Source organism: Numenius arquata, chromosome 6 (genome assembly GCF_964106895.1).
Source record: "Numenius arquata chromosome 6, bNumArq3.hap1.1, whole genome shotgun sequence".
NCBI lineage: Eukaryota > Metazoa > Chordata > Aves > Charadriiformes > Scolopacidae > Numenius > Numenius arquata.
The window spans coordinates 7,260,500-7,272,647 of record NC_133581.1 but is presented as its reverse complement, the minus strand read 5'-3'; the positions used below and the strand labels follow the sequence as shown (position 1 = coordinate 7,272,647).

At 36.7% G+C, this 12,148-nt stretch overlaps 1 protein-coding gene across 3 annotated transcripts in view; it reads left to right on the top strand.

Moving 5' to 3' along the window:
• PPP2R5C (protein phosphatase 2 regulatory subunit B'gamma) overlaps positions 1-12,148 on the top strand; it is an 85,472-nt gene that overhangs the window by 49,901 nt on the left and 23,423 nt on the right. For all 3 annotated transcript variants that reach the window (XM_074149643.1, XM_074149644.1, XM_074149645.1), the window contains one exon: positions 4,160-4,359. In XM_074149643.1, coding sequence (XP_074005744.1) covers positions 4,160-4,359 — 200 coding nt within the window. The remainder of the gene's footprint in view (positions 1-4,159; positions 4,360-12,148) is intronic.

Here is a 12,148-nt window from a genome sequence, read left to right as displayed (position 1 = left end):
CTGATTCTTTGTGATTCTGGAAACTGTGATTACTGACAGATAGTAAGTATGATTATTGATAGGAATAAGTGTTTGGATTGAATAGAGTCTTAAGATTGCACTAGTGCTACTGTTTAGAAACAAATTCTGTGAAAATGATGTAAACAGAGGCTAGCAAATGGGGGTGTGTGTTTTGTTTTGGTTTGATTTGATTTGATTGGGGGGGGATTGTGTTTGGTTGGTTGGTTTGTTTTCTTAAAAACATTGCTCAGTGAATAGCTCCAAATGTCAGGCGTGGAATAATTTTAAAGAGTAGCTTCTGAATAACCACGGCCTTCTCATGGTCGTTGGGGAACAGAGAACCAGAGTTGCTCAGTTACAGAAACTTTTAACCTAATGGCACCCTCTTTAAATATGTCAGTTAACTACTTGGGGAATTGGAAGTCGGGGGTTATCTCTTAATTGAAGTGGAATGTGATGTAGAAGTCACCGTGCAGTTAACTGACAGAACATTTCCTGCCTGGATGCAGTCCTGAGTAGCATTCTCTAAGCAATCCTGCTTCAGCAGGGGAGTTGGACTAGATGATCTATATGGTCCCTTCCAACTCTAAAAAAATTCAGTGAAATTCAGTGAAACATAACTGGGTAGTCCCTGGCATGTGGCTGAGGATAAGTGACTTCTCAGGGCATCTCAGAGTTATGCATTTTTGCATATGTATATGTTTTGTATACATTTTGCATAAAAAAATGTATGCAGTTTTTGTGGATACATTCTCTGTGCAAAAATTACAGCCTACTCGAGTCATCTTCTTAGGCATCTTCTATTCTCTGTCACGCTGAAATCATCCTTCCAAAACTCAGAAGTAGGGATGGTCTTGATTTGAGGTCTGGACACTTGAAAGCTATGGATGAATAGTCCTAGAGGGGGAAAGAAACCCAAACACAACACAGTTTCTTAGAAATATGTGAGGTTCTTAGTGTGTATAAAGAACATCCTTCTCTGCTAGAATAACAAGGATGACTAAGGTACTTAAAATAGTAAAGCCACTTCAAAATAAACGGCAGTGGAGGTGGTGTGCCTTGTGAGGGTGTTTCTTGACCCTCTTAGCTGTCAGTCTCTAACTTCCGAGATTAGTAGTAATTACAGCTTTAATACTTCCTCACCTTTCGGGTTAGTGTACTGGAAATCACTGTATGTCCACTGCTTGTATGATTATAGTCTCTCTTTAGGCGTTGGATTTAGTGGAGTACACATTCATAGCACAGTATCCCCGAGTGGAACTGTATTGTTACATTTCAGGTTGAACTACTTTCCATGTTACAGTTAATTGGGAAAAGGTAACCACTCCAACCACTTTGTACATCTGAGACTTTCTACATTCAGGTCATAAATTTGGCTGGCTTTCAATATGCAAACTACTTGATTAAATACTCTTTTCCAGGAGAAATTATTATTATTCATTGCTATAGTTTTTAATCCAAATAGACAGAAGCCTGTGTATTCAGATACAAAATTTGTGTGTCTTAAAGTACCTTCAGTTTGTTCACAACACTGGGCAGGAATTTTGGTTTATTTACCAGAAAGTTGTTGCTCTGTTCAGGGACAGTTACCTGTCACTGTGCTCCTTCTTTCTAGTTCTTGAAGTCTTCCCTGTCTCAGGTGAGTTGGTGACACTGAAGTCTGTAACTGGTTATGGTTTCTTTCATGTAAACTACATTTTTATTCTGTATGTTCTTCAGGGCCATTACTTTACAGGGTTTTTTTCTGGAATTAATCTTCAGAGCAATTCAGTGTACATAACTTTAAAAAAAAAAAAATTGCCAGCTTTTAAAAACCAAATATGTCCTCTAAGTTTATTATAGCAGAAGTACTTTTGAGAGCAACTTCTCTTGATGAGGTAGGAACTACTCCAACTTTTGTTGTCTTAAGAAGTTTGTCAGGCACTTAGAGGAGAGCAGCTCTTTGATCTGATCAACTGGACTGTAGATACCTTGTCAGAAATTCAGTTTATTAGACTGTACATTCATGTGTTGGGTTCTGTGTGTTAATATTCAGTAGTACCGCTTGAAATACTTTGTTTGCGGGTAGCTCTTGCTACTTGTGTTTAAGAAAATTCTAGCATTTTATGATACTCTAAGGAAAAAGAAAAGTCATCAACTGGAAGAAGTGGGAGCAAACTGCAGAAGTATTTACAAAGGCTGTCTAGTCTTACTCTGGTTTTTAATATGCTATTAATGTCTTAGCAGTTCATATCTAGCAATAAAAAAAGTCCTTATACAAAAACATAATGTGTTGTGGTGTTAATTTACACAAGTTTTCTATGGTGTGTTCACATTTCTTGTCTTAAAATCAGTTCTGTAGTTATGTGGCCGTTTTAATTGGACATGAATTTTTGCTGCTGTCAAAATACGGTACTACTCTCTTTACCTCTGTCCAGTTACTTAACTTTCAATAGTTAAGAAATAGTAAAGGTCCTGATCCTGAAAGGTTTTGCTGTGTATAATGATCTGTAATTTCTCGTCCATTAGTCATCTTAACTGCTCATGGGGTTACTGAAGCGAAGAATAAGCACGTGCAGAATTTTGTGGCATCAAGGCTAAAGCTCTGTAGAATTTAAAAGGCATAAGTTGTGTTTTATAACTGAAATGTTAGCCATAGGAGGTATTTTAATTTGTCAACATGTGAATGTTTATAAACAGCAGTCTGGTATTAGTTCTTTCTTAACAGTAACCTAATCTTCTACGTCTATATTTGGACTTGGTGATTTAGGCTTACTTTAGTTTCAAATTATAATTGGTGTGTTTATGTTGATATGAGTATATTTTTTTTTAATTTTTTGAAGATTCTTTATTTTGGAAAATACTGATGGCAAAGCTAGTGCTGGCTTACTTGCTTATTGCTTCTGTGTATGAAGTTTGAACTATGCAATCTAATTTCACTTTACATGCAAGCGCTAAATACTTAATTGTGAGGGATCAGCAGGGACGATTAAGGTGTAAAGCACAGGAAGTGAAAATTGGGAGGTAAAAACTAAATTTTTTTGATAACCTAGGTATCCTTGTCAAACAATAGAAATATCACTGCACAAAGACTGTGTAAGGCAAGGCAACCTATGTCTCAAAAGGTTAAGTGTATAACGGTTACACAGACAGTGAATTGTAGAGTGTTACCAAAAGAGTACAAATACTGGGTTGGTTTGTTGTTTGTTTTTTTTTTTTTTAATTTGTTACTGAAGATCAGGGAGTCTGGTCTCAGAATATCTGAAGCCTGTGAAATATTTTTAATAGGTATCACAGAAGAGAGAAATCAAAATAGTTTCTTATCAGCTGCATCTGAGTGATGATTAAACAATGAGTAAATATCAAATGAGGTATTTACTAAATTTATTTTAAAATTTACTGTTTGGGTGGGATTTTTTTGCATATTTTGTATTCATCTTGCTGATTAACAATAGTCTTTTCTAGAAAGCCAGTGTTTAATTTTGCAGTGCTGGCCACAGTTAACCAAACGGACTCCTGCAAGTGCTTAGATTGATAATGCAAGTCTAACACTCCTACGTGTGAAACAAAATTTCAAAATAGTGTTACAAATAGACCAAATAGTTGAAGATCCTCAGTGCATTGCTCAAGTTTCTTTAAATATTTCTTGTGTTAATGAAGTTTAAAAAAAACCTTGAATATTTGTTCTGTGCCTAAATGTGGTTACTGTTGTGTTGTAGGAGGCTCTTGGTATAAAAATGGATTTTGTGAGGCTCCCGGGTTTAAAAAGTGGCTCTGGCTTAAATCTAACACTGAAACTGAAGATCCACACATTTATCTCTAATATTAAAACCAGAGCATTTCTACAAATGTGGCATAATATTTTTGTACACCAGCTGAGCTGTTTGGGGAATTCCTTGAGACATATTTTCAAGTATGTATTTTTTCCATGTAGTACCTATTTCTGGCAAAGGCAAGTATGCATCACTGTTGCAATTCTGTTAATTCATCCTGTCATATACAGTGTATTTTACTGGGGTTCATGTTCTGGACCATTATATTCCTGAAAGTTGTTTGAAAGATTCAGAAAGATTCGCTTGTGGTCTTAAACATTTCTGTGTCTGCATCTTGGGAAATCAAATGGAGAGAAGAATAAAGTCCACTACAATATAATTTATAATCAATTATTTTCTCTTTTCAGATGTTCCTCCTGCTGATCAAGAAAAGCTTTTTATCCAGAAGTTACGACAATGTTGTGTACTTTTTGACTTTGTTTCTGATCCACTAAGTGACCTAAAGTGGAAGGAAGTAAAACGAGCAGCTTTAAGTGAAATGGTAGAATATATCACACACAATCGCAATGTGATTACAGAACCTATTTACCCTGAAGTAGTACATATGGTAAGTGACTTAACGACGGGAACTATTTTGAATTTTTTTTAAAATCACAGTTGCTTCTTCAGCTGTATCAATTTATTAAATCTTACTGAAATCTTCAAAAAAGAGCAACTATGTTTGCACATCTCCAAAATGGTAATACAACAGTGCTTTTAAATCCTGTTGCCAGTGTTGATTCTCTTCTTTGTAAGATAGTAACTAGATATATACATGAAGTAGAAGTAAATTATGGTTTAAGTTGGTAAAAATGAAATCTAGTATTTTAAAAAAACAGGGTTGCCTTTTTTCCCCCACAAATACTTTATTCTTTTTTGACTAGGTATGAAAATAGGGAAGAAAGTTAAATACATTTAGCTGTTAAAAAGCATGTACATTGCAAACTTGAAAACTTGAAAAAAAACTTTAGAGGATTAGAATTAAGATCGCCTGTGCAAGCTTGACACTTAATCTTATGTAATCCTATTCAGTACCAGTGATTTGGTTTTATTCTGTATTCAGAGGTGACAATGAAAGTCGGACCTTTTCTAGTACACACATGAGGATGGCACGTGAGGGTTCTGCTGGAATGAGCTACGTGGAGTGCTCAGACCTGCGTTCTTTCTCCCTGTTCACTATCCAAATCCCAGCCAGAGAGACCTAGTTTGTTTTTCTGTTGTGCTTAAATCCACTGCAGAGGAGGAGGCTTGTGAAAAACTGTAAGAGAGTCTTTCAGCTCTCTTTGTGGTGACCAGACAGCAGTTGCCTGGAGTAGCGGTTGGGTTGAGGTCTTAGCCCTTGTAGCAGTTTTCTGCAGTACACCGAGAACAGAAAGTATCTTTTAAAATAGCTGACCACTAAGCGAAACTCTTGCCCGTGTGTGACGTGGTGGTTTTTCCTGAGACTTTGTAGCTTGGGGTGAATTTTCAGGGGGTTAAGAAAACAGTGCATCTTTAACATAAATATGAACTCAATCAAGTTTTGAGGTCCTCCCACAAATCAGAGACTTTGAAGCTTCTTCAAAGATTCTAAGGATTTACAGTATGAAAGATGTTGCTTATTCTGAAGATTGCTTGTTATCCAAATCAGACATGTTTACTGATACAGAAGTTATTTTCATGAGAACTTCTGAGTATGTGAGGATTACATATAACTCTAGATGTCAAACATGTACGCAAAGCCTTGAGGATGGTTAATGAGGAGATGTGGGATCATGGCTTTTCCCATGTCTTGATAGCTTATTTATATCTCTGGTTTTTGCTAATTGATTTCTTGTTTTGGAATACTTGACACTGATGAAAGGGGAGTTATGAAAGAAAATAAGCTTGCTGAGAGTTCATTTATGTAAAACGGAGTTCATGATGAGTTCTTGAATATCTGTGTCAGACATGAGTGTTTGCTCTGTGTAAGAAGTCCTGACTGCCCATAATTTCATAACTTTTGCCTTATGTGCCTGCATTATCTTTCTCCATTAAGTTGTTATGGCCAGAATACATTTGGCTGAGGACAGTATATACTGTCTTCACTCTCAGATGCAGCCAATGGTAATAAAGTCTGCGCTTCGGTCAGTTTAATAAATCTTGGTGCAGAATTTGGCTGCTATCTTAATTACTCAGAGCATACAGCGTCTGTTAGGCAGTTCTTTCAGTGAATTTAAAATGCTTTTTATGTGCAAGGTTCTAAAGGGTACAGGGTTTCCTTGCATGGGACTGATACAGCACTGCGATAGGCACTGTCAATGAAGGCACCTGGACTAGTATTTTGAGGTTAAAAATTCAGATAGCAGTTTTTTTAAGCTGCTTTTATAGGACGACTTTCTTTGGGTCATCTGTTCTGAAACAATTGTATTACTCCTGCAGTAGTATTGTCAGCTTCTTTCTTTTAGACATGTATGTGTTGACTGAGGTGTACTTTTGCTACGTTCTAGTAGTAGATTTGAGTTGATTGTGTGGATTTCAATTAAAAAGAAATCTAATGTCTTTATGTACTTTAAGACTCTTCCAAGAGACATTGATAAGTTGTGTGCTGCTACTGCCACTGAATTATATGAAGAAGGAATAGTGTTTTTAGTAAAAATTATGAGTGTGATCAAGAAATACTCAGATTTGAGAGTGGTTCTTGGTTCGGAAAATTTGTGGAGTTGGTAGTTGGCATAGGAATTAGGAATTTACTGTGCCATTCTGTTCGTCTTCAATCTGGAGGTTACTCATTTATGTATGGGTATATATAGATAGACGTGTGTGTGTGTGTCTAACTTTTGTTTGTTTTTGTTAATGTATTATTTAGGCCAAACAGGGCAATGAATTTCACAAGTTACCTGTTTAATAATAAAATAATATGTTTCCTTTTCAGTAGCTTCAGATCCTCTTTCTCTCTGACAAGAGAAGCATCTGCCATATCATCTGGTGGTTCTTTATTCTTCATAATTCTAGTGCTCATGTCATTTCCATCCACCCCACTCTCACCCTTCTTTTTTTTGCTTCAAGTGTCCTGGGCTAATTTATAGTAAGGTCTTGTCTTTAAGCTGTATATTCATCTCATCACTTAGTTCAGTTATTTAGTGTTAAGCATAAGTCTCCTTTTCAAACGATACAAGATTAATTAATTTCTAAAATGGATTTAATGTTATTCCCTAGAGTGGATGCAAGAGTTTCTTCCCTTGCTTCCTCAAAGAGCCAGCTGACATGTCCTTCAGATTCTTTTTACATTTCTAAGCAAAGATGTGACGGGAAAGGAAATGCTTTTATTAAACGCTTGTTATACAAGTTCCATTTCTCAGGTGTAATATTGTAAGGCTGGATTGATTAGCCTCAGAGCAGGAACTTACCTCTTCTCAAAACTGCAAGATGTATAGTGAAATGTCTGAATAAATCTTGTAAATGATAAATTTAGGGTTTTTTGATCAAAAGCATCGGTTACAGATTCTTATTTAGAAAATAATATATGGGTTTTTTTAAGCTTGGCTTTTGAAGAACGCAGGGCTTTATGAGAATGTTCTGTTGTACGCTGGTTTGTCAGAAGCACAGACACTTAGGATATTAGTTTTGTAGAACTTTGTGAGAATTGCTTGCTAAGTACAATGCAGACCCAAATTAACACCACTTTCCACCTCGGGGAAGGATAGGCAATATCTGGATTGTGTCTGTTTTAAGAGGGACTATGAAGTGAACATCAAAACAAATATTCACTTCCCCAGCTAATCAACCAGAGGGCACTGAGGAGAGCTGGGAGGAGGTTAGGGCAGTACTGGATGTGGAGCTCCAGGCTTAGTGTTTTGAGAAAAAAGTAGATCAAAAGCACGTATAAATACAACTTACTTATTTTTGTAGTTCCCAGAATAATTTTCTTAGTGATGATGATGATGATGGAGAAGTACTTGGGGATGGTAAACTAAAGTTTTTGTGAAGCACGTAAGCTAATACTGCTTTTTTAAATTGGTAATGCACAGGAACAGATCTCATTTTATTCAGCGACTGAAACGGTTTTCACTGCACAACTTTTCATGCGTTATGAAAATTAAATTACATACTCAGTTACGTTCATGGGAGGTTGGTTATTTTTTGTCTTGGGGGGTTTGCAGGTGTGGGATTTTGTTTTGTTTTTTGACTCTGATCTTTGGTCTAGAGTAAGAGATGTTACTGTGAATAGAAGTGTGCTACTTGTGGCTTTAGAGCTATTAGGATGGCTTTATTCACATGAATATAGAAGGCGCAGACTTTGAGATTATATAGCTCATCATTCAGAGCTGTTGTTGTCAGGCTTCGTTCAGGCTGCTCAGCAGAAGGGAGGAGAAAATGAGTAATGGTATCTCTGATACTTACTAGCTTGAAAATATTCTCCAGTGTTACACAAAATGGGCCATCAGCAGAACAGCATAACTACCATTACAGCAAACATATCTGTGAAGCGGTAAAAATGAAGGTTCTTTGCTTCTCCTTTTTTGTTCTCCCATCTTCCTAAGTTACGTCCTTCGGAGTCAAGTATTGTCAACGCTAAGAGCAGAGAGAGGATTTTGGCACAGGTTTCATAAAGACTCAAAGTTCATATAGTTGGAGGGGCTTGTGGGAGCCAGGGGCAGCTGGGGAGGGGATGTGTTTAAGTGATGCTATGTTTACTTAGTACTTCTGTGGGAAATTGGCCCTAGAGGAAATTAGGCTTTGCAGCTTGTGTCTTTTCTGTTTGGTTAAAAGACTTAGAAGTTTGGAAAAAGATCAGCCTTTTGACAGAAAGGTAAACGTCTCACTGATATTAATTCGTTGTAAAATTTCCTAAATTTTGGTAGCTTAATAGACAAGAGAGTTTCAATCTGTGCCTTCACAGGGAGATTCTGCACCTTCATTTGAGCAGTTTTGTGTTCTGTTGGTCAAGGATATAAAACACAAACCAGATCAAATCAGGCTTCATCGGTTCCGTTGCTCATGGAATAAATTAATCTGGTTTGGGGTTTTAACTCTTTCCATTTGATGTTCTCAAAAATAAAAAAATATAAAACATTGTACCTAACACCTTCCATGATCCAGCCTTTCTTCTTTATTGCGAGAGCCTGAGACTTTCTCATCTAGAAAAGACTGATTATTCTTCCATTTACTTAACAACCTTAGCAACTTTGAAATTTCAGGTCTAGTCTTCCTGGTGTTTTTTTTTTCTTGGAAGACCTTTGATTGTTGTAAATTATCACCGCATTTTTTTTAAACAGCGGTTGGAGGTTCTTAGTTGCTTGATGTCCATGCTTTTAAAAAGGGGAAAATAAAGATATTTTAGCTTTACTTTTAATTTTCTGAAATAGCAGTTGCTCTGGTATACCCATCTCAGACTATACCAGACCTACATCTCAGTTGCTGAAACGAAAGAATATTTTGAAGAAAAATAGAGCATCAGGATGACTTTTCCTTCATGGGAATATGATGTAAGTCTTGCAGATTTAGCTGATGCGGTTTGATACTGCCTCCCACTGTCTGCTCTGCCATCTGTCAGATGCGAGATGGCAGGACAGCACATGCATATGCTCCTTAGCCCTGCCAGTTAATAGGTAATTCACAGCATTATTTTAAACTGTGAATGGAGGTGTTAATGAGAACAAGTCAGAATGTGAAGAGGGAAACAAGGCATTCTGTTGCTTTTCCCAGAATCCCACCAAAGATGGGTGGAATGCATTCCTCTGCAAAATAGCATCTTTAAACTGAGACAGCTTAATCTGTCAGAGTTTTTGAGTAATCTTCAAATGATCAGCAAGAAAGCTTTGATGCTATTTAAAAAAAAAAAAAAAAAAAAAAGACAAACCCAAACAAACCCCAAAAACCCCTCATTAAAACCTGAGAAAAGAATAAAAATGTGTGTATGGCACATGTGATTATTGTCTATGGACAATGGATGGAATTTCAACATAATAAAGACTGAAATTTTGGCATAAAGAATAGATTTTAAATGTGATATTGGAGTAGACCTTGCATACTGAGTAGCTACACTATAAGTAAACTCAAACTTGTAGGGTTTAGGTTCTTTTCCTTAAACTGAGCTGTATTATACCATTGTTGAAAGTGTAGGAACCTTTCAGCTGCTGAAGTAAATAAAATGCTATTTTGCATCCTCAAATAAGACATTCAGTTCAGTGCAAGTTCCAATGGACTAGTGTTTCTTTTTCTAGCTGGTCCTGGAGATGCCCTGTGCTGGCATGTTTGCTGAGCCAACTATTGGTTTTCTTGAAAAGGCTCTGTAAATGTTGCTGCTGCTCCTGGTGATGTAGCCTTTTGCAAAGAATTTTCTTTTTCCCGAACAAATCAGCTTCTCTGTCCTGTTGTCTCTTACTTTGCCAAACTTAGGAAATGTATTCTCACATTTTCCCCATAATACTTGCAAAATGATACTGCCAATCTGTTACAGCAGTAGAATATCAGTAACAATGTATAGCTTAACTCTTACCGGTACTTGTGGTACATATTTAGGATAAGGAGTGTATGTATGCCTTATGCTGAAGCCCCAAGCAGCCACCTGCAGCTGATCTGATAGATCGGTTTTGTGCAGGACGTAGCTCTCCCTTTAGCATTGCCGCCAGTCTCATTGTGAGCATATATACCAAAATTTACCTTAAATTGTCTTACTATTTTTATGAAGCACAAAGTGATCTATGTAGTTGAAAGCAGAACTTACTTTAGTGTTGGAAGAAGGAATAGACTTGAAGAAAATTTCTTTATGGAGCCGAATATACTCAATCGTTATGAAGGACCAGGACAGTACACCGCTGGGTGTGTATTTTGGCAGTCTTCTCATCATTTCTGCAATGTGTTCAAGCTGCTGAGAGACTGAGGCATTTGTCTCAAAGGATCATTTTGAAGTAGCGGAGGCGGTTTGGGACTGTATACTAACTTAAATTGATCGATTTTATTTTTATTTTTTTTATTCTGTACAAAAATGAGCTTAGTCTGCTTGGTGCTGGTTTGATAATGAGTAAGCAACAAAATAAAACAAGATCATCTCTATTGGGTGCAATTAAGTGGCTAAATAGATTACATTTTTCTACTTGCTCAGCAATTTGGTTGTTGCCAACCAACATCTACCCTACCTAATACTCTGGATTACAAGTGGAATTGAGGAATTAGTGTCTTGCTGTTTTGCCTATACAGATACAGGCTTTCTCAGGATTTCTTACTGGCACACGCAGAAACGTGTTCCCTCCAACTTGCTCAGTAAAGTTTTAATCATTAACTCCTCAGGGTGTGAGAACAACCATTTGAATCAGTAGCTAGTTGTTCCTTTCTTATCCACAAAGAAGCCAGCTGGTTTTGCTAGCTGTCATTACAGGTGGAGAATTTGGGATACTGCACCTAGATATTTCAGTCTTTGCACCTTTCTGGGTAAGGTTACTGTTGAGAATGCATGCAAAATTTATCCCAAAAATCATTTAAGACCTTTTTTTTCAGCCAACCAAATAAATTTTATTTTGTGTTAGTGATTATTTGTATTGTATAAATTGATATAAATGTGATTATTTCTGATTATATATTATTTATTGTCAAAAAGATCAAGCTACATGCATTTAGTGATGAGGTTGTTTTGCCTAGAACAGGACCTCATAGAAAAGTTTTCTGTCCACATGACAGGGAATGGGCATTTTTGTCTTTATTAGGGATTTTGAAACTGATGTTAAAGGGGTTTATGAAGAGTGCTACTTTGGTTCATGCATAGTATGAATGTACGTCTAGACAAGCACTTGGAAACACAAAAATAATTTATCTGTGTATATATCAACAACTTGAAAAGCATTTCGTCTTTGAAGTCTGCTCCACTTCCATGAGGATGATAAATGGTTTTCAGGGCTTTGAGAATTGAGATGAAGAGAAAGATTAAAGGATTGGGATGTGCATTTCTCCCCTCTCAGTGCCCCCTGATGGCAGGTAGATGGACGTGGTTTAAGAGAAATACCACTAAGAGAGAGAGGGAGGAATTTGGTTTTGAAGTGTTTCCATGTGTGTTGGCCCACGGTGTGGAATGAAACTGGTAATATTTTATAGAGAAGAACAGTTGCGGATAATCTTTTTTTTGCATCTCTGCTTCTGACTTCCATTTTTGCAGGTTGTTGCAAGGCCTTGTAAAGTGTATATATAAAAAAATGTTTGTGTAAACATTTTATATACGTTTGCATAAGCTTTTAAAATGCGCGAGTGTGTGTAAAGAGATCAGAGCAATATCCTCATACAACACGTCCTGACAGTAGGTTTGTGCTTTAAAAGAGTACTGCATGGAAAAATGTTCTCCAAGTTAGAAATCTTTAAAGAAGACTGAATGTACCTCATTGTTTAAACTACAGGATTATATAGCT